The 25,389-nt window shown below is 37.3% G+C and overlaps 1 protein-coding gene across 1 annotated transcript in view; it reads left to right on the top strand.

Annotated features, from left to right (window-relative positions):
• The window catches only part of EPB41L2 (erythrocyte membrane protein band 4.1-like 2), a 59,507-nt gene that overhangs the window by 16,838 nt on the left and 17,280 nt on the right, over positions 1 to 25,389 (top strand). Inside the window, exons 5-13 of the mRNA XM_009999123.1 lie at positions 5,809 to 5,884; positions 7,878 to 8,096; positions 8,539 to 8,626; positions 10,195 to 10,347; positions 11,575 to 11,672; positions 15,318 to 15,490; positions 17,644 to 17,825; positions 22,153 to 22,215; positions 25,206 to 25,352. Coding sequence (XP_009997425.1) covers positions 5,809 to 5,884; positions 7,878 to 8,096; positions 8,539 to 8,626; positions 10,195 to 10,347; positions 11,575 to 11,672; positions 15,318 to 15,490; positions 17,644 to 17,825; positions 22,153 to 22,215; positions 25,206 to 25,352 — 1,199 coding nt within the window. The remainder of the gene's footprint in view (positions 1 to 5,808; positions 5,885 to 7,877; positions 8,097 to 8,538; positions 8,627 to 10,194; positions 10,348 to 11,574; positions 11,673 to 15,317; positions 15,491 to 17,643; positions 17,826 to 22,152; positions 22,216 to 25,205; positions 25,353 to 25,389) is intronic.

The raw sequence follows: 25,389 nt of genomic DNA, 5'->3' as shown, positions 1-25,389 counted from the left end.
AGAGATGTGCATGTGTAAAACATTTGTTTTGAGAAGCCTAGTTATTTGCTTTTATTGTTTGTGTAATTGAAGCATACAAAACTGAGTTACAGACCTGATTATCTTTCTCTTCACACAAATTTTCAAGCCAGGTTTGAAATACATGCTGGTTGTGGTGTGGATATAGTTCTTGTCTTCCACATAGAAACAGTAGAACAGTTGTTTAGATCCAACATAATGTTATGTGAATTTAATTTACTTCTATTTCTATTCTTCTTGCAAAAAAATATAGCTTTATTATAAATACCAGCAATACCAAACTGCACATCCTGTGTTGTTTATCTTACGAGAAATGGAGAGGCTTTGGATTCTGTTCTAAGGACAGAATCAATTGCAGTAGAGTTGCTTGATTTTTTTGCATTCCCACCTGATACAGGATACATTAAACTGGTTTTGCTGTTGAAGTTAACGATAAAGTTTTCTTACTGTCTTTTGTTTAGCCAGAAAGATTATAGAAACTCATCAGTGTACCCAGGGTATGATTAATTTGATCTGATTTGGGTTAAGTATGGCTACCCTAAGGTAAAAGCACTTGTTTTTTTAAGGAACAGACACTTCGAGGATGTGAGTGCATTCTGAAATAGGTGACTGAGAGGGGAAACAAACCACTTGCCCCTTTTCTTCCATTGGCTATGATGGGAGCAGGTGATATGTATATAGTTACATTTTGGCAGTCTAGTGTGGAAAGAAGCTGTGTCCCCTAACATCAAAAGAGAGAATAGTTATGGTGATAGAAAAGCTGTCTCCTTTTTCAAAAAGATTGATTAACTGAATGACTGAAGACAGAAAACTTCATTTGCTTATGACTTGAATCAGTTTAATTCTTGATGGGGGTGAAGGAAATAATCTGTAATTCTGTTCAAGTGGATTCAAACAGATGAAATAGCTCAATAGGTAAGGCAGCTGGCGGGAAACCTTGAGCTATAAATTTAAACTTTGTTTCTTCATGCTGAAGACTGTTCTCCACATCCTTTTGTTAATGGACATCCAGTCATTCAGACTGGGGAACTTAAAAGCAGACAAATGCAATACTGGTCCATTCTTTGAGATGTACTAAGCCAACAATTACGGTAGTTCTGGGAATGTCATGGAGTTTAAATAGATTTTTATATATTCCTAGTTCTGTGGTATGTTCTGCAATACAGCCTGAACAACTGCTCAGGAAAGATGATGATATAGAAGAATAAAGTTACGTTTGAATAGGTATCTTTTCAAATTGCACAATAAACCCAATGGTGATAAATGCGTAAATATCATTCTGTGAGAATAATACAGCAGTTTTAGAGTTTTGTAGCACAATGTACTAAAATATTTAAGAAATTTCAAGTTTGTATTTAAAGAGCTAAGGGAAGTTAGAATTAATTAAGGCACATGCTCGCACTTTGAATATCCCTTTATTTTATATCCCTCTCTTCTGTGAAAATAACTATGTATCTATAAAAGTTGAAGCTAATTTTGATCTAAGCAAATTAGACTAGAGTGTAGCATACAGCTAGTGAAGAGAAATAAGCACCTATGCCAAGGGAAGAGTTGTCCTGCATGTCTACTAATGATAAAGAATGATTTTGCAGTTTGGAGATGTCTGAGTTAATGAGCTGAATCTTAATTCAACTAGGGCTATTTGGACTCTAGGGTTTTCTAATGTGTTTTGAAACTGTGGACTGGACAAATATATATTTTTTATTTTTTTGATGGTAACTTAAGAAACATTATAGAAGAAGCGTAGTTGTCTTAATTTTATGGGGCATTTTTACATCTGTCTATGAGCAGTTTGTGTCCTAGTCACACAGTACCCGAAAAAATGTTAGCTGAGACACAGTATCATCAGTAAAAGCCAGAAAAGCCTTTACTGGAAAAAAAAACAACAACCCCCACTGATTTCCCACTTGGAATAGGATGAATCATGTTAATTGTATGCTGCTAGCTGGTTGGTTATATTGCATTCTTTTTCTCTTAAGAATGTGCCTAAAGTTGCCACTGAAGCGTTTTTGAGGTAAGAAGCTAGCTAGAAACATTTTTGACATTTATATAGCCCATATTATGAATCATCAAAACTGAAAGCTTTATCAGGGACAGAATGCTAAATATAATTTTAAATATCAGATTTCATTTTCTTTGTGTGTTGGCCACCAATTCAAAGCGCCACTAATAGTGTGCATTATTGTGTGAAAACAATTATGTTTGTGTGCATCTATTATGTGGCTATAAAAAGTACGTTGTAGAGAGAAGTATAAATATAGACTGTGCACATTGTAATATACTTGCTAGTCTATATTCAGAGGATAAATGTGCTTTCAGTAATCAGGCAGAATAGAAGGTCACCAACTGTCCAGAAAATATTTAGTAGAAAGTCAGCTGCAATTTTTTTTCTATGGCTTAGCTATGAGAATTATTATGACTTAGACATTGAGATTTTTTACATAGTCTGTACATTTCAAGGATTTATGCTCATTTTAGCTTTTCCTAAGGAATACAGGTTTTTGGATTTGTGTTCTTCAAATGACATTTGGGTCTCCTGGCTTACAGTGCTTTCTGAAAGCTTAACAGTAGAAATGCTGCCAAGAAGGAGAAATAGTTTAAACAGAAATTAATCTGTGGCTAGTTTAGCTGTAACTTTAGACCAGGAAAAATGGCTTCATACCAGGAAATATTGCTTCATTCCAGGAAAACTTGAAGACTGCTTTAGTATCTGTTTGGAAGATACTAAATGTCTCCCCATCCCACAGCCCCATTAACGTGACAACTCTGCCTTAGCACTTTTTGCGTAAATGGTCCAATTGCATCTCTTAATAAGCTTGTCTTACTCAGTGTCAGGAGGTTTTAATAAAACTGTGCTATTTTATGAGAAATAAATGATGGAAGTGCACTAATCTATTCCAGCTTTAATTCTGCTTATTCATCCTATGTATATACATATTAGTGTTAGACATTTGTAAAGGTATTTTGTGTTAATTCTGTCTTGAGTTGGATTGCAGTAGATGATCCAATGAGATTTAACAAATCTGATGTCTTTCTATGACCATGTGACCCACCTATTGGAAGAGGGGGAGGCTGTGGATGTTGTCTAGGTAGACTTTGGTAAGGCCCTTGACACTGTCTCCCACAGCATTCTCCTGGAGAAGCTTGTGGATCATGGCATAGAAAAGTGTCTACCAGTTCACTGGGTAAAAAACTGGCTGGCTGGCGAAGCCCAGTGAGTTGTGGTAAATGGGGTCAAATCTAGTTGGTGGCCAGTTACCAGTGGCGTTCCTCAGGGCTCACTTTTGGGGCCAGTCTTGATCAATCTCTATCAATTATCTGGATGAGGGGATTGAGTGCACCCTCAGTAGTTTGCAGATGACACTGAATTGGGTGGGAGTGCTGATCTGCTCATGGGTAGGAAGGCACTGCAGAGGGACCTGGACAGGCTCATTGATGGGCCAAGGCCAGTTGTATGAGGTTCAATAAGGGCAAGTGCCGGGTCCTGCACTTGTGTCACAACAACCCCAGGCAAAAGGCTTGGGGAAGAGTGGCTGGAGAGCTGCCCAGCGGGAAAGGACCTGGGGGTGCTGGCTGAGCATGAGCCAGCAGTGTCCCCAGGTGGCCAAGAAGGCCAGCAGCATCCTGGCCTGCATCAGGAATACTGTGACCAGCAGGGGCAGGGAGGTGATTTCCCCCCTGTGCTCAGCCCTGGTGAGGCCACACCTTGAGTACTGTGTTCAGTTCTGGGCCCCTCACTGTAAGAGGGACATTGAGGTGCTGGAGCATGTCCAGAGAAAGGCAACTAAGCTGGTGAGGGATCTAGAGAACAAGTACTATGAGGAGAGGCTGAGGGAACAGAACTACTTAGTCTGAAAAAAGGAGGCTGAGGGGAGACCTCTTTACCCTCTATAACTACCTGAAAGGAGGTGGACATTTGTCTCTTCTCCCAGGTAACAAGTGAAAGGACCAGAGGAAATGGCCTGAAGTTGCAGCAGGGGAGGTTTAGACTGGATATTAGGAAGAATTTATTTACTGAAAGAGTGATTAGACACTGGAACAGCCTGCCCAGGGAAGTAGTCACTATCCCTGGAGGTATTCAAGAAATGTGTAGATGTGGCGCTTCAGGGCATGCTCTAGTGGCCGAGGTTGTGTGGGTTTTTTTCTGGGTGTTTCTTTTAAATTTTCTGTGGTTTTAAATTTTTTGGTTTTTTTTGTTTGACTCTGTGATCTCAGAGTTCCTTTCCAACCATGACAGTTTTGTGATTCTGTATTTCACTACTGTGTGTACATCCAATACATTTGACTTTTTAATTTAAGAAGTCCTGAGTTTTGTAAGGTGTCCTGAGACTTTGTAAGCTAATTGTTATTGTTCTAACAAATAATTGATAACTGTGAACATTAAGATGTGCTAAAAGACAGAGCTCTCCAAAGGAGACTTGGCAGCCAGGTGGAGAATGAGGTTCACATAAAAGCAGAAACTGAAGTGCTTCAATGAGTAGTCGTGAAATACACTAGAGATTTTGACACAAACCACCTCTTCACCTCCAACAGCTGTTAAGCTTCAATTTTTCATTTTTTTAAAAGAACAAACATCAGTACTTTTTAATAGGATAATATTGGAAATGCCATTTCAGTCTCTTTGTTGTTGCTAAAATCCTGCTTTTTTTTTCAAAGCATGATTTAACTGTAGGACAGATTTTTTTAAAAATTACGGTCCAAAGATTAACAAAGTTTATGAATTAATTAATTTTTTAACCAAATATTGTTTTTTTCTACATCTTTCACCACAGTATCATTTGTATAAGGAGAAAAAAGGCAAGAGGAGATTTATTGGCTTATCTTCCTTCATGATTTTTAGCAGATCTACATTGTAGTGTTACTTTGATTATGATATGATAAAGATACTATAAAGCTCAACTGCATTTGCTTGCATATTTATGTCTGCATTGTACTTAATAAAATATGTTTGAACTGGTAAAGTTCTACATATTGTAAAGTTGTTGGTACTTTCCAAATAACGTATTCCACTTGCACATAGTGTTACAATACTGGTAGAGTAACATTCTGAGAATGTATTTTAACTATTGATTAATTGCTTCAGCTTTCAAATCTTAAATTATTTAAAACCAGATCTGTGATTAAAGGCAGCAATTTATGCTTTGTCAAATTAATAATGAAGTTTTAAGCATGCTTTTGCTTAAAAAATGCATGTGCTGTTAACAATTCTAACACGAGAATTTTAATTTAAAATACTATTGATATTAGTTGCTAAAATGTCAGAAAAAGTATTTAAGCAGAGGAATGGTCGTTATGTTTTAACTTCCATGCATTCTGTATGAATGCAAATAATTATAATTCTGTTGTGTGCCACAGGGGTCTCATTTTGATATCTCATGTTCATGGTTCATTTACAGCCTCTCAAATGAACAGTTTCAACAGGGAGAGACTGTTAGTCTTGGAGGCGTTGGAAATAAACACAAATTTAGTGCATGTGTCTTTGAACACTTATCTTTAAAGCATTGTTATGGTAGTTTTAAAATTAAAAACTTATTATATTTACATAATTTACTGAAAACATCTTTAAAAATAATTTCTAACTTCCTAATCTTTCACTGTATGTGTATATGAATTAGTAATTTATAATGAAAATATTCTATGCTTCTTAGTAATACACTTTTTAAAAAGGGGAAATTTTTTCCTCAAGGTTCCAGTGATCTGAGATATATATGACTGCATTTTTTAGTAAGGTTTTTTCTTTGCCTGCTTCAGCTCGTTTGACATTAACAATCAGATATTTCCCATGTTTAGGTTTACCTTGGATATTCACCTTTAATGTGAAGTTTTATCCTCCTGATCCTTCACAGTTGACTGAAGACATCACTAGGTATGCATAGTTTGTAATTTTAAACTTCAAAATTTACTCTTAGTCTAATATGAAGGCCATATGAAATTTCATCTTCAGTTTCTGGATGTCATAACAGGTTTGGTTATTGTTGTAGAATACTATAGATGCTGTTATATTAACTGCTTTTTGGAACATAGTTGAAAAGGCAAAGTGAAAGCTTCAGGAATAAATCTGAGAAAGAAGCATTTAATCATAAGTAAGGATACTCTCTACCTGCAGTAGTATGTCCAGTTCTGGAGCCTCCAACATAGTCCTCAAGAGAGTCCAGAGGAGGACCACAAAGATGACCAGAGGGCTGGAGCACCTCTCTTATGAAGACAGGGTTGGATGAGTTGGGATTATTCAGCCTGGAGAAGAGAAGGCTCCAGGCCTTAAAGTGGCCTTCCAGTACCTGAAGAGGCTACAGGAAAGCTGGGTAGGGACTTTTTACAAGGGCTTGTAGTGAAACGACAAGGGGTGATGGATTAAAACTGGAGGAGGGGAGATTTAGACTGGACTTTAGGAGGAAATTCTTTAGCATGAGGGTGGTGAGACACTGGAAGAGGTTGCCCAGGGAAGTTGTGGATGCCCCCTCCCTGGAAGTGTTCAAAGCCAGGTTGGATGGGGCTCTGAGCAACATGATCTAGTGGGAGGTGTCCTTGCCCACACAGGGGGTTGGAACTAGATGATCTTTATAGTTCCTTCCAAACCATACTGTTCTGTTCTATGATATGATTTGGGCGGGAGGTAAGATGTGGATGCTCATATTTGACAGAAGCAGTTTATTATTGGGCTGCTGCTTTATTATATAGCAAATGAGGGTGTGGGGGCATGGATATTAAGAGCAAAACTCAGGGGATCAAAGGTACTTTAGTAATAACCTAGGTTGGGCTGGTGAAAAGAGAGTTTTATACGTAAGAATTAAATAAAATCACAAAACACAGTAAAACTGGAAGATCGTTATCTTCCAAAGTTCATAGTTAGAAAGTACTTGAAATGCAGTGGATGCTAGGCACCTAAAAAGTAGTGAGACTGACATAACCAGGGCATAACTAGAGTGCAGGAAATCGATGCTCATTTTGTCAGTGGTTTCAAAAACCCTAATCACTGTTAACTGACTCCTCTGAGGCAGGGTATTTGGTACACCACATCACATCAGATCGGTTTGCTGCACAAAGTAAGATAGTGTAGCTGTTGTATTTCTACAAATGGTTTAAGCCATTTCATATGCAGTGTATTGACAAGAGGCTGGCTGTGTTTTCTTTGAAAATTTTCAGCGACTTGGTTAACTTTTCACTTTTGTGTCAACTGATGAAAGCATTTTAATGATTATACCTTAAAACTAAATTCCTTTAAATTTAAGCTTTATTTGTAAAACTTTTTAAAAATTTACATGAAAAAAAATCTGTACTAGGGTAGGATGTCTACTGCTTTGTTAACTTGTTATATTCAGTAGAAGACTGTATGCAGTTCCTGACATATTAAATTCTGATACAGAGATGGCTTAAGGCAATTATGGGTGGAGTACTAAACTGTTTTTCGGGGGGGGGGTTTTGGTATCACTTTACTTGATTATATCCTTTGCAGTTCATGAGTTAAAAGTTAGACTTTTTTAAGCCAAAGGGAAATTTCGAAGAAACGCATGGGTTTTTGTAAACCGTAGATACTTGCAGGCTACAATGTGGAAGGATTCCTTAGCTTTTGATACAAAGTAGCTACATTTTTTCATCAATTTATATTGAAAGCAGATTTTTTTCCTGCTCTTCAGATTATTCATGAAAGTAATAATGACTCTTAAAAATGGAAGTCAAGTTTACTGTGTTGCAATAATGCTCACATAATGTAAGGTATAACAAGTTACAAATACGATGTTCTATTTTAAAATATACTTATATGATTACATGCATCTTGATAAATTCTACCATATCCTAAACTTGCCATTGGTAACACTTTCTCTGTTCTTGTTTTTTGTTTTCTTTCCTTTCTCTTGCAGATACTTCTTGTGCCTACAGCTTCGTCAGGATATTGTTTCTGGTCGACTGCCCTGTTCCTTTGTGACTCACGCCCTCCTTGGTTCGTATACCCTGCAGGCTGAGCTGGGTGACCATGACCCAGAGGAGCACCGCGGTGACTACATCAGTGAATTCCAGTTTGCACCCAATCAAACTCAAGAAATGGAAGAGAAAGTAGCTGAGCTACACAAAACCCACAGGTGTGTCAGATATAGTGGGATTAAATGAATTCATCATGCTCTGTCACATTTATGTCAATTCTTCTAAGAGTATGTGTAAAACTGCTAAGCTGAAGTTTGTTACTTTGGAAGTCTTTTGCTATGTAACTAGAACCTCTTTCTTTCATGTGTTTTTCAGTTTGAAAATAGCCTTATTAACATCTCAGACAAGAACTTTTGGAGAAACTATTTTTATCTGAGCATATGAGATAGCGTAAGCAACATAAAGCTAAAATATTTTGATAATGAAGGTGAAAATCTACTACAAGAATATTTTATGCTTTAAAAGAACACTTTCTAGGGCATAAATGCTATTGATACCTTACAAATTGAGGTTTTTCTGTGTCTTGAATTTTAGGATTCCAGTCAGTTCTGATTATCAGTTGTTTTGTCAATAAACTCAAGGCTTATTCCATGATTTTAGGGGCTTGACTCCAGCACAGGCAGATTCCCAGTTCCTAGAAAACGCTAAGAGGCTCTCCATGTATGGAGTGGATTTACATCATGCCAAGGTATTGGGGATTGGTTTGGGTTTGTTTTGGTTTAGGATAGACATGCTCAGTATTAAAGAACATAACATCTACAGATTATTTTTAAAAAATCATTCTCTCAGTCGTTAGGTATAAGACTTTTACCTGTTGGCCACAGTAATTACTTACTTTACACTTCTAACATCCTTAGAATTTATTTTAAAGTTAGGTTTATTTAATGCATAGACATATATGCAGCTTGGAAAGAACATTTTATTTAAGAGAGCACCTAAATATGTTTTACATCTCGAGATTCTGATGCCAAGGAGACATGGGGCCACGCATTTTAAAGCCTAAAAGAACACATTTGTTTTTGTAATACCATGAGAGTTTGAAACAGGAGGCGTGAGGAGGGAGAAGGGGGGCGGGGATGAGGGAGGTCTTGGACGCGGGTGGTTTTTTCATCCTTTTTCCACTCTTTTGGGTAGATCAGATCAAATTTACACTTCTAGTGGGAATTTTTAAGTCAAAAACCCAATTTAACTAACCGGTCCCCTCCCATTCCCTCTCACAAATCCAGAATCTCAAATTGTTAAGAAAATTAATGCATTGTAAATCAGTCCTATATTCAAAAAAGAAAACCAAAGCTTTTAGTACTAGAGAAACATTGTTTAATTCTGTTTGGTATGGAGATAGTGTGCTTTTTTGCAGTTTTCTTCCTGGGTTCTGTTGGAAACACTTAAAAAATATACATGCATGTTTATTCACTTACATAAGCTATACCTGGAGCATTTATTAATTTTTAATACAATTTGCATGGCAATTCACTTGGTCTAATTTGTTTTAAGGAGTGTAGAGTCTTACAGTTTTATTGGAGCTTTCTTTTGCCCTAGTGAAGTAACTGCAAGCATCAGAACTGCTGTTTGCCGAAGTCTGCTTAGGGCTGTTAGTTAAACTGGTGAAGCAACATTTTATTAACAGTGTCAGCATTTTACATGGTTGATTTGTTGTTGAGAGGATGCAAGATTCTGCTCTGTTGTGTAGTGTATGTTGTACAGTGTATCAAAGCCTTATCAGTAAGTGATGAGTTTAGTAGCCTGTAAAATTTTCATCAAATGCTATCAGTGGAACAGAATGCTCAGAAAACCTACTCACCAACATGTTGACTGAAGTAATGATGTTGACATTTTCAGCCAACTATCCTTCCTGTATCTTTATTGGACTAGCAGATGACCATGATCACCAACTTGTTCAGACTTTCAGTGACTGTTTTAAGTCTTCTTTAGTATTTGTTGAAATCGTTGGTAGCATATCCACCATTTCTCTCCTTGCTTATAAGTTCTTGACTTAGTCCATATTGCCAGAATATTGAAGAATTTCTCAGTACTGTGCCATATGCAGACAGGTGTGCCAAAGCAGTTTACTTTAAGCCTTTCCAATAAAAATAATATACTAGGCTATTTCTGCTTTAAGAATCTCATAGTCGAGGTCTTTCAGCTTAAATGTGAAGCAAGTCCTAGTTGCGTTGTTCCCTCAAGGTATGCCAGCAATAACAACTTCTTCGGAATGTTATTAAACTAATTTTTATGAAATTGTCTCATACGTGGTAGGATTCTGAAGGTGTGGATATCATGCTGGGTGTATGTGCTAATGGACTGCTCATTTACAAAGATCGACTCCGGATCAACCGCTTCGCTTGGCCAAAAATTCTGAAGATTTCCTATAAGCGAAGTAATTTCTACATCAAAGTCAGGCCAGCAGAAGTAAGTAGCACCTTTCAGTCTTGTTTCTTTTGTGAGATCAACAAGAAAGTATATGCATTTTTTTCCCCAGATGTCCTCAGAGGCTTATGTTTGAGCAGAACTTTAGGGCTTTCTATTTTCTTCTTCAGAACCCACTGATTGTATTAAATACTTGTCTTCATTAGTAAATGCCAGGTAGAAAACCAAATAGAAAATCTATTTTCTTTTGTTAATAGATGTTGTTTTGTGACTGTTTTTTTTACAGGAAAAGCTAGTTACACCGGCAATGTTCTTACTGTCTGAACAAACTTGCAGTCCTGGGAGAGAGCCAGCTTCTCTTCCTCTTTGAGTGTAATTGTTCACTAAATGTCACCACATCTGGTTTTTGGGTATAGCCAAAGGCTTGAGTAGTCCTATAGGACGTTATAACTATTTCCGTTACCTGCTGTGGAAATAGTGGATTCAGCTTTCTTTTCAGATACCATTATAAGTTTGTGAGAGTGGCTGAAGGGGGGGATGGGTTTTTAAGTTTTGAAAAGATTGTAACTGGAAATTACAAAAAAAATGTCAAACACTGTAATGTTCTTTTAGATTACTCTCTAAAATGTTTAAGATAGCTTTTACTGTGTGAAGAAATAAGAGAAGTCTAAATACTAATATTGGAGTTAAGTTTTTGAACACAGCTGCATTATTCTGTCACTGATGGTACATAGATGTACTGTTTTTGCTGTGAAACTATTACATAGTGAAACAGGTCAGTCTAATACTGCACTATAGATTTTAGACTTCTATTAATTTCAAGTAAAGCGTGCAGCACAACCTGTAGTACAATTACTTTATGCAGTTTAAATAGCTACACATTGAGCAGCTAAAGAAAATCAGCAAGGACAGTAAAGTATTACTGGATTTCTTGGAAGAGTTATTAGTACAGATAGAAAGTGATAATGTTTATTGTTTATTGTCCTTGCTAGCCCGCCAAGTACAATTTTATTAAAAGGCTGGAAATTCTGAATTGTTTGGGGATTGTGTGGGTTTTTTGTTTGGTTTGTTTTTTTGTGTTTGGTTGTTTTTTGGTTTTGTTCTGGTTTGGTTGTGGTGTGGGTTTTTGTTTGTTTGTTTGTTTTATTTCATCAAGTCTTATGACAGGAGAATTACAGTGTTTTACAGTAATGGAACTATCTGATCTCTGTCTGCTAGTTAATAGCCAGCTTAAGGAAATGGGTTAATTTATTTGTGGATTCTTTCCAGCTGGAACAGTTTGAGAGCACTATTGGGTTCAAACTGCCAAACCATCGGGCTGCTAAAAGATTGTGGAAAGTTTGTGTGGAGCACCATACTTTCTTCAGGTAAATAATAATTCTCTGCTTCCCCTGCTTTGACAGGTATGCTTGTATCTTTCTTTTCAAGAACATTAAGAAAGTAGGGAAGATTTCTCCCCTCTTTGCCCCTCTTTTCTCAGTCCAGTAACACCTCTTAGACAGAAGACACCCTAGCAGAGTTGACCCCAAATTAACAGTTCTGAAAGTCTCAGGTACAGTTAATTGCTTTATTTAAGCAGGATGGAACTGAACTAGTGGTCATACTTAAGACATCTGCTGACTCTTCAGAGTGACCGTCTAGAAAGCCACTGTACTCATTGACAAGAAGTTCTGAGGGCTTGACAGTAACTTCATTCACTTCACTTTTCAGAATGTTCTGCTGAGTGTAAATGCTGACAACTGAATTTTTCCTTATTTATAAATTAGGCTGAGTTCAGTCATTCTTTAAAGGACAGAGAATCAGTTTAAAAACAAGCTACTATTTGTTGATGTAATAATCCATAATTTTCTCTGCATTTTTCCCCCATCAGTTGATAAACATACAATTCTGATTTGTTCAATGAAAGTATGATCTATTTGTAAATGAGCACTTTAACAGTAGGCCACAGTGGGGTTTTTTTCTCTTTCTCCTTCCTCCATTGAGAAGGAGTTTGAAAAAATTTTCATTTGATACTTGTAATAGCACAAATTTCATGAGGGAGCGCATGTGCCCCATGCAGCATAGGAGTCACAGATTTAGGTTGAACCTCTTATGCATTGAACTGGCTATGAACCTGTGTTTCCTGCTTCCAATGAGCACAGTAACTAGGGTATGTGAAAGGTAAGCTTTCTCTTTCAGTAGCCTGATTTTTATTTTTAAAAAATTGTGTATCAAGGTAGATGAAGTAAAATAATAATCAAAACAAGATGCAAGCAAATAACTAATGTTGTGATTTTCTTTGCTGGGAAATTGTATGTCTTTGTTTTATAGTAATAAACTGGACCTGAATAGGGAAGAAACAAATCCTACAGAAGTAAAAAATCCTAAACTGAGAACTAACATTTGCAAATATAAAAGTTTTCAGGTGCATTAATATGTGTTGGATAATCTTACTGGAGAAATTCTGACAGAGTGGAAATAATTGGATTTTATTCCAATCAGAAGTGGCTTTTTCTAACCAGGCATGGCATTATAACAAGAATTATGTAACAAATACTTCAACCATTCTGTAAACTCTATGTATTCCACTGATGTCATCAGACAGAAAATCCTTGACTTTTCATCCTGATTTAAAAACAGTATAATAAATCATCTATATTTTTCTTCAAAGATAAAACAGAAAGCAATTGTCATAGTTGAAGAGACCATAGCTCTTTGAGAGCATATGTAAAACTTGCATATGACTCCACAGTAAATTGTGTTCAATCTAGATGTACATTTTTAGCTTCCAGATATCTTACCATGCCCTATATAACATTGTGATTCCTTGTGTTGTCTTTTGCGATGTTTCAGTTCTTCTCAAGTAATTACATTAAGATCCATCTTCTTATAATTTATGGGAAATTCAGCCAGCATATAAAGTTATTTCTAAAAATTTTAATGAACTATATTGAAAATGACCACCAAAGGGCAGTGGATTCATTTGGATCAGCTCAGCTGTACAGGATTCTAGTACTATTTTCAAAGAGCAACAATCTACTTCTAAGAAATACAGTCAGACTATGTATATACATTACTCTTTTGAAGTAAGCTTATTCTGCAGCTATGAATCTTAACCAATGGCTGCAGAAACCTGTTTGTAATTCTGCTTTATGATGGTTTATTTGAAATTTTTGTGATTGTTTCAGTGTCTCCCCAAAATATCTTAAAATGGTAAAAGCATAAGCTTTAGTTATTTTATGTAATTAAGCTTGTAATACAAAAAATCCATTCAAATGCCCTTAATCAGGAAGTAATTAGATCTCGTTTTTTCCACATTAAAAGATTAAAAGGTTATCTTAGCAGGATGGAAGATAAAAAAGGCAGTTAATGCTGTAGCCTTGCCAAGACTGGAAAATAAAGAATAGAAAGAACCTTGGAAAAACCCTCTTAGCTTTCTTCCTCTTAATGCATAATGCACTCTCTCTTGGAAATAATGTGGAGAAGTAAGTTGTCACAAAGATTGCATAAGGCTGTTTTATAGAGACAGAGTGAATCTTCAGATACTTGTGATTTTATTACGTAAGTGACTTTAGGGTAGGTCAGGACATGCACATGCATTTTAGGCATGCAGGATTGGATCCTTCTGGCTGGTGCCCTGACAAAGCTATAGATGTCTTCTCTTAGGGAAAATGGTAACCTTCTAGCTAGCTCACCCTTCTTTTTGCAAAGTGTCTGAAATATTTTCAGTTTTGCTGAAATATCTTTAGAATGACTGTCAGTTTTCAGAACCCACCACTGGATACTGTCTTAACATGTTGACTGGCCTCCACTGACACAGGTATTCCCTGTGCAAATGCTTCAAAAGAGAACAAAGTCAGCAGACTTCTAAGTCTTGCTTGCCCATCTGTGCCGTCTTAAGTACAAGGGCTTGGCTTGAAAGAAGCCAGTGTTCAGTGAGCTTCTATTTCTTTGCAGATCCTCAAATCGAAAAGCTTTATCTGGAGTAGTCTGTTTTTATACGGAGGGAGAATAGACCATGGGAACTGCCATGCTGGGGGAGTCTGTGCTTGCAGCACTACATTGAGCCAGGAAGCAACATCAAAGACCTTTCTAGAGAAGCTGAGACAGGGAAGAGTTCCTGCAGTGATGACTTTTTATCCCATCAGCAAGGATGGCACTGGAATAAATAGTACCCTCAGTGTTGGAGCTGGTGGCTCAGATTTCAAAAACAAAGCACAACCAATACGGGGTTTATGAATAAGAGCTTGAAGTCTTCATCCTGAAAGAAATTCAGGGAGGTATAGAGGACCTGTCTCTTCTACATTGTTACTAGGACTTTTCTGCGATTGACTCTTAACACTTGGGTACAAACGTACCAGAACTCAGCATCAGCAGTACTTGAAACAGAATCTCTTTTTCACCCTATTCACGATATGCTTTGTTTGCCCTCCTTATATCCAGCAAACATCAACCTAAATAATTATACATTACATTGTAAAGACAATGGAGTCTGAATCTGACTTGTTAAACTTCTTACTGTTGGGTCACAACTTTCCAGCCATCTCAGTCTTTTTTTCACTTGATGCAGTCTTCTATGCAGCTTTGTGATGCCATTCCCTAACTTTGAGCAATAGCAGCTGCTGCATTGGTACTTCAGAGTATAGGAAAGACTGTGGAAGTGAGATGTATGGTTTCAACTGTAAGGAACATTTTGAGGAGAAAGATCTGAGAGGTATACTGCATGGTCCTATAATGGCCTCAGCTTTTAACAAAACGTACAGTTTAACCAAGATAGTGCCAAACGGTAAGGATCTCACATGCTTAGTCCTACTGTGGGAAATGCAATGATTTTCAGCATCACTTCAACTCCAACTGCAAATAATAACGTGTTGTTTTACAAGTTCTCAGAGCTTCTGGTAGAATCCTTTCCTGGAGTGCACAAACCATGCATGGTGAATTCGAGTTGAAATATATTAAGTAGCTTTAAAATACCTCATTAAATATATAAAATAAACCCTTTTAAACTGATTTTCCTCATATGTATTACTTAGGCTTGTATCACCAGAACAGCCTCCAAAAGCAAAGTTCCTGACCCTGGGTTCCAAGTTCCGCTACAGTGGCCGCACACAAGCTCAGACACGCCAGGCAAGCAACCTCATAGACAGACCCGCTCCACACTTTGAGCGCACTTCAAGCAAACGTGTGTCCAGAAGCCTTGATGGAGGTATCACATTTTATTTATTTCCTCAGTGTAATGAGTCCATTACATGTTATCACTCTGAACTGACCAACATTCAAAAATGTGGACATTACAGATGGCCAGAATGCCTGTTGACACATTTATGCATGTCAGTTTCTGATAGGTGATGTGAGGAGTAGCCACTTCAGTTACTTGTCAGTTTTACGTGACCTAAACAGTAAGATAAATCGCTGCCTAAATTGTATGGCACTGCTGTGAAAGTAGAGAGGATTCTATATTGGACATTTAGCATCTGTGTTCACTGCTCATATCTGTTTTACATGGTAGGCATGCACTATGTGCTGTTAATTAGGATTGCTTGGTCAGCAGCATCTTTTGTGTTCTGGGTTGGCATGTCTCTCTCTCCACCAAACAGAAAAAACAAGTTGTTTCTTCTAGGTTTGTATCATTTTGTTCAGTATATTCCTATTCTAGTATGTTTATTAGATACTTCCATGTTTAGTTAACAATTTTTATGTTGAGGTTGTTTGAATAACTGCTTTGTTGTTTTGGTTTGGTTCAGTTTTTTTGTCATTAGTGTTCGGTCTCTTTGAACAGAAATACCTTCTGGTTTCCTTTACTGGAAAAAGGCATGCTTGCTCAAGGCAGGTATAGCAGCAGTATTTGTGATAGATGTAGAAGCACATATTATACTCACTTCTGAAATAGTATTAAGTAGAAAAATTCTTCAGAAAAACGATGTGAAGCTTGCCTTAAATTCAGCCATGCACAACTTCACTGGAATAAAAGTGAACTGTGACAATGATGTGAGTTTAAATACAGTAAGCTGATAACTTTACCTTCTTTTTGCCAATACCAGTTCACGACAGCAACCTGTTCCAGTGATGCACCACACTCATATTAAATAACTTTTTCTTTATGTCCAACTTAAATCTACCCTTTCCTAGCTTAAACCCTTATCCTATCATTACGTGTGCTTGTGAACATGTCTTCCCCAGGCTTCTTATAGGCCCTTCAGAGGTATTGAGAGGTCCCTATAAGGTGCCCCCAGAGTCTTCTCTTCACACTGGAAAACCCCAACTCCTTCAGCCTGTCTTTGTAAGAGAGGTGCTCCAGTCCTCTGATCATTTCTGTTGACCTTCTCTGGACATGCTCCAACAGGTCCACATCCTTCTTGTGTTGGGGGCTCCAGAGGTGGACACAGTACTCCAGGTGGGGTCTCACCAGGGCAGAGTAGAGGGGCAGAATTACCTCTCTTCATCTGCTGGCCACACTTCATTTGATGCAGCCCAGGATGTGGTTGGCCTCCTGGGCTGTAGTTGCACGTGAGTGACTCATGTCCAGCTTTTGTACCACTTAATAGCCCTGGTTAATTTTCCACAGGGCTGTTCTCTAGCTTGTCTTCCCCCAGCCTATACTGATATCTCTGGTTGCCCAGGTGCAGGACCCTCATGAGGTTCATGTGCGCCCACTTCTTCATATTGTTCTTTCTTCAGACAGTAGTCCAGATGTAGGTTCATACTGTGAACGTACACTTGAAATGAGAAATTCTGTAGAGGGTGCACTTGCGCTTTGCTTCTTCTTTGTAAAGAGCATGTCCAATTCTTCCCAAATACTGAGGCTTGCATACTCATCCTTGTAAAGTTTATGTTGCTCCATCCTTCACCTTGCCCTTACTAGAGGGACCACAGCATGCTGGAGAAATGGGCTGAAAGGAACTTTATGTTGTTTCTGCAGCACAAATTTTGCTAAGGTTCCAGAATAAAAATGCTGTGACAGTTATATGCATTGCTGTCTGTATTGCATCACAACAGCCCTCTCAAAATAGTGAATTTCTGCAAAACACTTTTGCCTTTTTCTCTTTGTCATGGTGATCTACACAGTCACAAGACTGCAGTTTGCCTCCAAGACTGGATAAGTAAATACTGATCTGGTAGTGTGAGGTTTTTTCTCTGTAAGTGCACATTATATGACAAGGTTACATTACTGTTCGTATCAGTGCAATGGGAACCTTAGACTTTTTGCAAAGCCAAGAAACTGAAAAATATTGTATCACTCAGAAACCAGCCTGTTTTACTCATTGCTGACATCACCACTAAATCACTTTGTTAAGAAATCTTGAAAACAGAATGTTCCAACTTACCTCAATTAACTAAAGCTGTCTTGTTCTCTAATAGCTCCTATGGGTATTTCAGACCAAAGTCTGCTAAGAGACTTCCCTTCTACTGGAGGACATGCTGCTGGAGTTAAAATCATTGACATTGAAGCTGCCGGTCAGGCCAAGTTAAAAGAAGGTGATGGAGAAGAAGATGGAAGCCCAATCAAAACTCCACAATTAGAATTGACTCAGGATGGAAAGGTATGGCTGACTTCCACAGCAAAATTATTTGTTCATGTAGTGTGTGTCTGTTTGTGGTTATCACTGCCTATCACTTCTGAGCATCATACACAACACCATATTAAAAGAAATGCATAAAGTGCTTTCTGTAGGTTTAGCTTAATGTAAGCAAAAAGTAATACATACTTCTGAATAGCATTGGTTTAGGGTTTCTTTTATTGCTATAAGTTTAATTTGAATTCTCAGTAAGCTTGCATGAGTTACTGAAAAAAACGTTTCAAAGGGTGAATAATTTTTTTATTCATTTCCTGAGTTTGTTTAGACTTTAAAACAAGATTGTTAGTATATCCACAGTCATGTACCTTCTACAAAGCTGGGTATATTATGACTGCGTTTAATTACCATAGGTAACAGTATTGGTTTAGTAGCCATTGCAGAATGAGTTAACCCTTTAAAAACTTGTATGTTGACTGAGGTGTAGATTTCTGTGAAAAATTGAGCATTTCAGTCTGTTTCTGTTGCAAACAACCATTTACTTGTCATGTTTGTTTGAGCTACTGGGGTCAAGTAGGTTAAAAAAAAAATTAAATATTTATGATTTTATGTAAAAAAAATTCATTCAAAGTGTATGCTAAAATCTGCTGCTCTTCTCTCTTGGAGATAATTTCTTTTTCTGGCTGTTCTCCAGAACTTACTTTCAACGTTTTTCATTTGAAGAGTAATTCTAATTTCTAACATTTTTGCAAGTTAACTACCCATTTAATTTCTAGGGGGATTGCTGAGTTTCTCTGTGTAGTTCACATGTTCCCACTGCATTCAAGTGTAGGAAGGGAACAAATGCCAACAGTTGCTCTTTTGTTTGTTTGCTGGTGAGCTGAAATAATTTTTAATTAGCCTAGGAAAAAGGCACACAGAGTTTCTTTATGGGAGAAAAAATGGTAAAATAAGTTTGTCTTTTGACTTTGGACTTGGTAAAATGGTAATATTCCCTTGTTTTCAATATGGCAGTATCTTTCAATATTTTAACCAAAAGAAGGAGGAAAAAAACAACGCATTGTTTTGGCAAGTTTCAGGAAGCTGTTCAGCAAGGTTTTGTTACATTTGCCAGTTCTGTGAACAGCTTTCTTTCCCCCCTATCACAGATACTTTTTTCCTTTCTGGCTTTAAGTCTCGGAGGAAATGGTTATATACCCAAGAATCCAAGTGTCAGCTTGTCTTTCATGTACTGCACTGTCCCCTGATCTTTCTGCCAAAGCTTTGAATGTCTGTCTGCTTCCATCTGTTGTAAGTAACTATTACAGTTCAAAAGTGCACAGTTCTTTACAGCCTGAGAACAAAACATTTACTATAGGTTCCATTTCTTAATCCACAGAACTAAACAAGTTGCCTGTTTGTAAACCATAAGAGGATTTCTATCTTTATTTGGCATTTCTATTGCATTAGTAGAGATATCCCTGCTTCTAAGTAAAAATCTTCACTAATGAATAATTTCTCTTTTTTCCCCTCTTCTTGTTGCTTCAAACTTGCATTTTGTTGTGCTTTCATTTTTCACTGTGCTCAGAGTTTATTTCTTCAGCTCGCTCATGTACACCCACCATCAACACCCATCCATTCTGTGTCATCCCATCTCACAAGCCTTGCACCTGTCCCTGAGATGGACATGCTTTCAGATATTTCAGAGGAAGATTTCTTTGAGGAGTCCCTCCTTACCATCCCAGATATCTCAGAGTGCAATTCCATGGAAGAAACACCAGATCATAATAAAACTGAAATTGCTTTACCAAATAATATCTTTGAATCTAGGAGACCCCTAGCTAGTCGAGGCTCACCTGCTGTGGAGGGAAAAATCCATACAAATGACTACAAAAGCACCGAGTTGTGTGTCTCCTTCAGCTTTATCAGATACTTTTCTTTTAGTTTCCATTCGCTGCTTGATGAGGATGGTTATATTACTTTTCCTAGCCTTCCTGATGTTTGCATCTCTTTCCTCCCATCTGGTCTTCAGCATTATATTCCTATTACTTCTCCTTCCTTCATCCCTGCCTTTCTCCTTATCTTTGTGCTGCTTCTGTCTGCTTTCCAGTCTATTCCTTTTTCACTCACATTTTCCCTTCCTCTAGCTCTGTCCCTCTGCTACTTGGAGTCTAAGGTGACTTCTTTTAGTGCCTCTAGTGACAATAACCTGAATGACAAAGCAGAGGAAGAGGAGGTGTGTAATTTTATTGCTTAAGTGTTGACACTTGCACATAGCTTTTATGCTAGTTCTCCCAGAGGCTAGCTCAATTTTGCACACTTCCTGGTGTAGGAATATATCTGTGTACATGCTTGTGTATATATAAATACACACGTATATCTGTGTCTTTCTAACTTTTCTCATTTGTGAATAATTGCTATCGAGGGATTTTTACTCAATAGATAGCTGGTGGTTTTTCTGCCTGAATTTCTACAGCATGTATAACTTAATTAGATTCTGCAGATATTGAGCTGCAGGTAGAGTTGCTTTGTAGTAGGAAATGTTTGTAGGCACATCAATCTGAATACTGGAAGTGCTGTGTAATAATATTGATTGTTACCTATTAGCAATTTGTGCTACTTGCACTGTGTTTGTATTAAAATGCATGTCTCTTGTGTGCATTGACTGGAATTCATGTCTCCAAAATTGTGCTCAGATCTGAAAAGTGAAATTCCTAAAAGCTGAATTCAGAAAATTGTGATTGGTTTAAAATCAGCTTTTTTGTTATTCCAAATTTCAGATGTTTCTGCTCTACAAGGGTGTGTGCAAAGTTGAGTCTGTTGAAGGCACTTTTTTTCTCTAGCAGTAGTTAAGGTGGAGACTGATGTCATTCATTAGCTGGGATTGCAGGTTGTGTCAGACTTTAATCACTGGAGTCTGAACGTTCTTTGAAATATACAAAATTACTATACAGAAGCCTCAGTCACACTAATATGTTGTGCTAATTATCTGGAGTGGTTGACAAAATGCCTCCTTTGCTTAGGTCTGCTGTGCATGTTACAGCAACACTACTAGGGAAAAAAGGGTTTATTTTGATCTTCAAAAGAAACATGAAACCCAATATTACATAATAAAAAAGAGGGAAGGCCTGTTTGATATTATTTAACAAAGATTGTTCAACTGATTATATCAATACAACGTACATAGCAGAAAGATGCTAAATACAATGCAATGTCATTAAAAACAGCGATCTAAGTTTAAAATAATGAAAAACATTACTTTATACCCTTTCTCAATTTTTCTGTGACCTAATTCAATCCATCATTTGTAGCCTCAAGTTGCAGAAAAAAGAGAACCTCAGATAAGTGAGGAATGAATAAAAATGTAGTGTGTACCACATTACTTGTGCATTCCCACAGACTCTACAATGCAACAGTACGTGCAATAAGTAAACCCCTCTTCAGATGTTTGTAACTTGCACAATGTTGACTTCTAAATGCATGTTGATATTTTTATATTTTTACCTGTGGAAAGACTGGGATGTGCTTTACTTTTTAAAGAATACCTGTAGGTAAGATGAGCTGTCACTTTCAACAGAGTGCTCTGCAATTTGAGGAAGAACATAGACACCTAAGCAGGGATTGAGGTGCAAATAAGTCATCCCAAGACAGCGAAAGTCTTAAAATAATTAACACACTTCGTAAATACAGTATTTAGGTGTTCACCTTGAATCCTAGACTCTCTTACCATGTGCATTATATTCCATTTTTCCATCAGCTTGTTGCAGAGTTTAAGGCACTTACCATAGAAATTATGCATATCATTTTTTTCTTTACTCATTCTTAAATTTCCACCTGGGAAAAGCACTGAACAGTACAGCAAGAAAGGGACATAGTGTGAAGCTTCCATTTTTCATGCCACTTATGCCAAATATTACTTCAGCCATTCTACGACAATGTAGGTGAAGGAAGACCAAAGTCGCTTAATAATTTCAACAACATCTGGGGCCGAAACAGTAAAGGTCTGTAAATAAAGCATGCTTTGCAGCAATTGTGAAGAGGTAAAGCCTCTGTGCTACTCTGTAAGCAGCTGTTAACAGTTCCTTTTCTTGATAATTTGCCACGTGCTTATATAGGTGGAATCTGAAGAGGAGGAAGCACAGCAGAAGGTGCATGGTTGTTTTTTTACAATTAAATCTAGCTGTAGCTGCCTGCCTTGTTAGCACCCTAAACGTCCTATGGATTTAATCTGAATAGTGTCTTTTCACCTTACCATTTTATTTCCTTTATTTAATTGTCTGATTCTAAGGGTCTTTTTTCATTGCTGGTACATTTTATGTTCATTTTGAATTTTTTTGTATTTTCTTTTTTTTTTTCATGTGGCTTAATTTCACAGAGCAATTCCTTGAGAGTAGACGGGGAAAATATTTATGTCAGACATAGCAATTTAATGTTGGAGGTTTGTATATAATATAAGAAACACTTTCCCTTCTCATGGGCTGCCAGGCTGCATGGGATGGGAGGTCACTTGCAGGCTGTTATGGACACAGTGCATGAAGTGCATGTTGGGAAAACCAGCTTGGAAAAGTTGCATGTTATAATTCTAGTTTCTGAGTTTAAGTCTTTTTAAAAATGCAAACCAAACCAACCCCAAACCACCAAAAAAATCCAAACACACAAAAAAAGCCCTCAGCTAGAATGCTGAATATTTTTCATATTTTTGCTAAATGTTTCCAATGTGGCAACTGGGAATAATAGCCCTGTTTAGATAAAGCAAATGCCTGGGCCCAATTAATAATCCTAAATGGGATTTTTATACAATGATCCCCAATGTGTGTGTCTTCTGTTCATCAGGGCTTCTAGTTTTCACTAGTTTAATCAACCTTTATCAAACATGTTATCAGAATAAATGAAGTTAGTAAGGTACAAGCAGTGATAGAAGTATGATAAAACTAATTCTGGTTTTGACACTTGTTGATTTTAGAAGCTTTGAGAAATGTTTGCAAGGATCTGATTTTCAAAGGGAATGTTTAGATAATGTTTCTGAAATCTTTGCCTCATTTTTTTACTTTTCAAATGGAAGTAATTCTTGCTTCCTAAAGGTTGGTTTTCATTGAATATGAGCAACAACAAACAGCTTTGAACAGTATGTTGATGTGTAGTGCTTTCTCACTGAAGTAAAGATTTTTCTTGTAAGAATTCCATAGTCTTTTAATCTGGATTATTAACTACTGTCTGTAGTTACAAGCAGTGTCATTTAAGTTGTGTTTAATAGCATAAACTAGAAACTGAAGAAATTTTTGAAAATCCTACTGCTATCTTAATTCATCCAGATGGGGCTATAAATAATTCCCTTTGTCACGAAAAACTGACTTTTAGAAAAGTATTAGTTTTGTTCAGTAATAAGAAGGTACATGGATTGCAGTAACCCAACTAATACATTTTTTGGCTTTTTGCAGCTTCTGATGACTATTGAAACTTTGCTTGTGTTTAACTTACTAAAGCACTGGAACTGTGCATTGTGTAACTGTGCTTTGATCAAGTCCAAGAAATGTGCCTTGTGTCAAACCAAAATGAGTTTTAAAATTACAACATAATTGTTAAGAGCTTCAGTTGTGTAATGGAACGTCTTTAGCATAAGGTTTAACTTCACTCAGAAAATACATACTGTAGGAGGACATATTTAATGTCTCAGTTGTTAGTCCTAGATGAAAAGCGAAGCATTGGTCCTTTGACAATATGAACATACTGAGTTGCCAGAACAGAGAGGGTCTTAGGTGTTCCAAGTGCCTGTGTGAATATTTGCAGAGTTAGGAAACAGATGTGCGGCCCCAACTGCTACTGGGGCTGAACATGCAAGTGAAAAGAAATTAGAAAATTAATTACTTTATTTTAGGTTTGGATTTTTTGTGACTTAAGACATCGCATTGTGAGCACTTACTATTAAAATCCTAACAAAATGTTAAAGTAAGACTTCAAAATGTTTTCAGAATAATTAATCATATAATGGTTTGGGGCTGGAAGGGATCTCAAAGATCATCTAGTTCCAACCCCTCTTTGTGGGCAGGGACACCTCCCACTTCATCAGATTACTCAAAGCCACATTCAACCTGGCCTTGAACACTTCCAGGGACAGGGCATCCACAGCTTCCCTGGACAACCTGTTGTGTCTTGCCACCCTCATGATAAAGAATTTCTTCCTAATGTCTAACCTAAACCTACCCTGTTCGAGTCTAAAGCCATTGCCCATTGTCTTATAATTGTGTCTAAATTGGTATTGCTCCATTTTAAACTTGAGTCGTTTACTTCTGTACTAAAAATGGGTCTGAGGCTTTTACTTGAATTTCACCACAGTGTACTGAAAAAATATCCTTGTATTAAAGTATGCATAACCAACCAAGGCTTTCCTCAAGATCTGGCATGCTGGAAGGAGGACAAATTATGGAAGGAGAGAGAAACCTGGTCTTCCGAAGTCCAGCATTGTATTTAAAGGATAACGACTTTCCAAGAGGAATAAGCAGATTTTCATCTGCTTATCAGAACAGTTACAACTTCTGATCCTTATCTCTGTTCCTGTATCTGGTATAAAGTGAAAGACTAGCTTGTAGTTACTTGATCCAAGGTGCTGCAGCTTGGCCTCAATGGGTTATCTTAAAATCTAATTCAATATTCATCCTGTGATGACCCTTTGGCACTTGCCTATGTAGGTGCAATTTAGAGATAACATCTTTGGTATTGATGTGCACAGAAGTTATCCCCCCTTGAGTGCTGTGTCTGTTGTCAGGTTCTTAAATGTGGAATTGGAAGATGTCAGGCTTCAAATCTTTGATTCTTCCAATAAGTTTAAGCCAGCATGACAGGCAGAATGAGCAGTCCTTCTGAAGTTTAAACAAGTGTTAGTTGCTTGCATATTTTGCCCTGTAATATTCACAAAAGTAAATATTTTTCATGGATCTTGTAATATCAAGAAAGACAGTCTTGGTAATGCTTCTTGGGTTAGACTACTCTTTCTTACAGCTGCCTTCATTCATGTTAGTTCTGCAATATCCTAAAACTCTTGCTTCTGTGCTTACAAATTTTAGATTAAAGGAAGCAACTACTGGAAACTTCTTGTTCATAGGGCTAGTAGTTTCATGGTTTGGATGAAAATAGGCCTCTGTTAAATAACCATGCACAGCATTATTTTTTCTTTGCCTTAAAATATGGAAGAAACACTGTATAAATGGCCCTTCATTACAAAAACAGAACAAAAATCTTAGTTTCCTTATAGCCTTGAACTTTATTCTTCTAAGGCACTCCAAGGAAAAATAGCTCTTCAGACACAAGGCACTTTCCTTGGTTTTGTTTCTTTTTTTTCTTTCTTTTGGTTTTCTTTTGTTTTGTTTTCCAGTTAAGTTTGCTTTTGTTGTCGTGTTTTGTCCTACTTTGTTTTACGTTGTGGGTTGCTAGGACCTGGATAAGACCCAGGACGACTTACTGAAACACCAGGCTAGCATTAGTGAGCTCAAGCGCAATTTCATGGAATCCACACCTGAACCTCGCCCAAATGAGTGGGAAAAGCGCCGTATCACACCTCTGTCCCTCCAGACACAAGGGGTATGTCACTGCAGACATTGTCCGCATGCGTTTCCCT

This window comes from Chaetura pelagica, unplaced genomic scaffold (genome assembly GCF_000747805.2).
Source record: "Chaetura pelagica isolate M959 unplaced genomic scaffold, ChaPel_1.0 scaffold90, whole genome shotgun sequence".
Classification (NCBI taxonomy): Eukaryota; Metazoa; Chordata; class Aves; order Apodiformes; family Apodidae; genus Chaetura; species Chaetura pelagica.
Note: the sequence above shows the minus strand (reverse complement) of the source record. Positions and strands in the feature narration are given on the sequence as shown.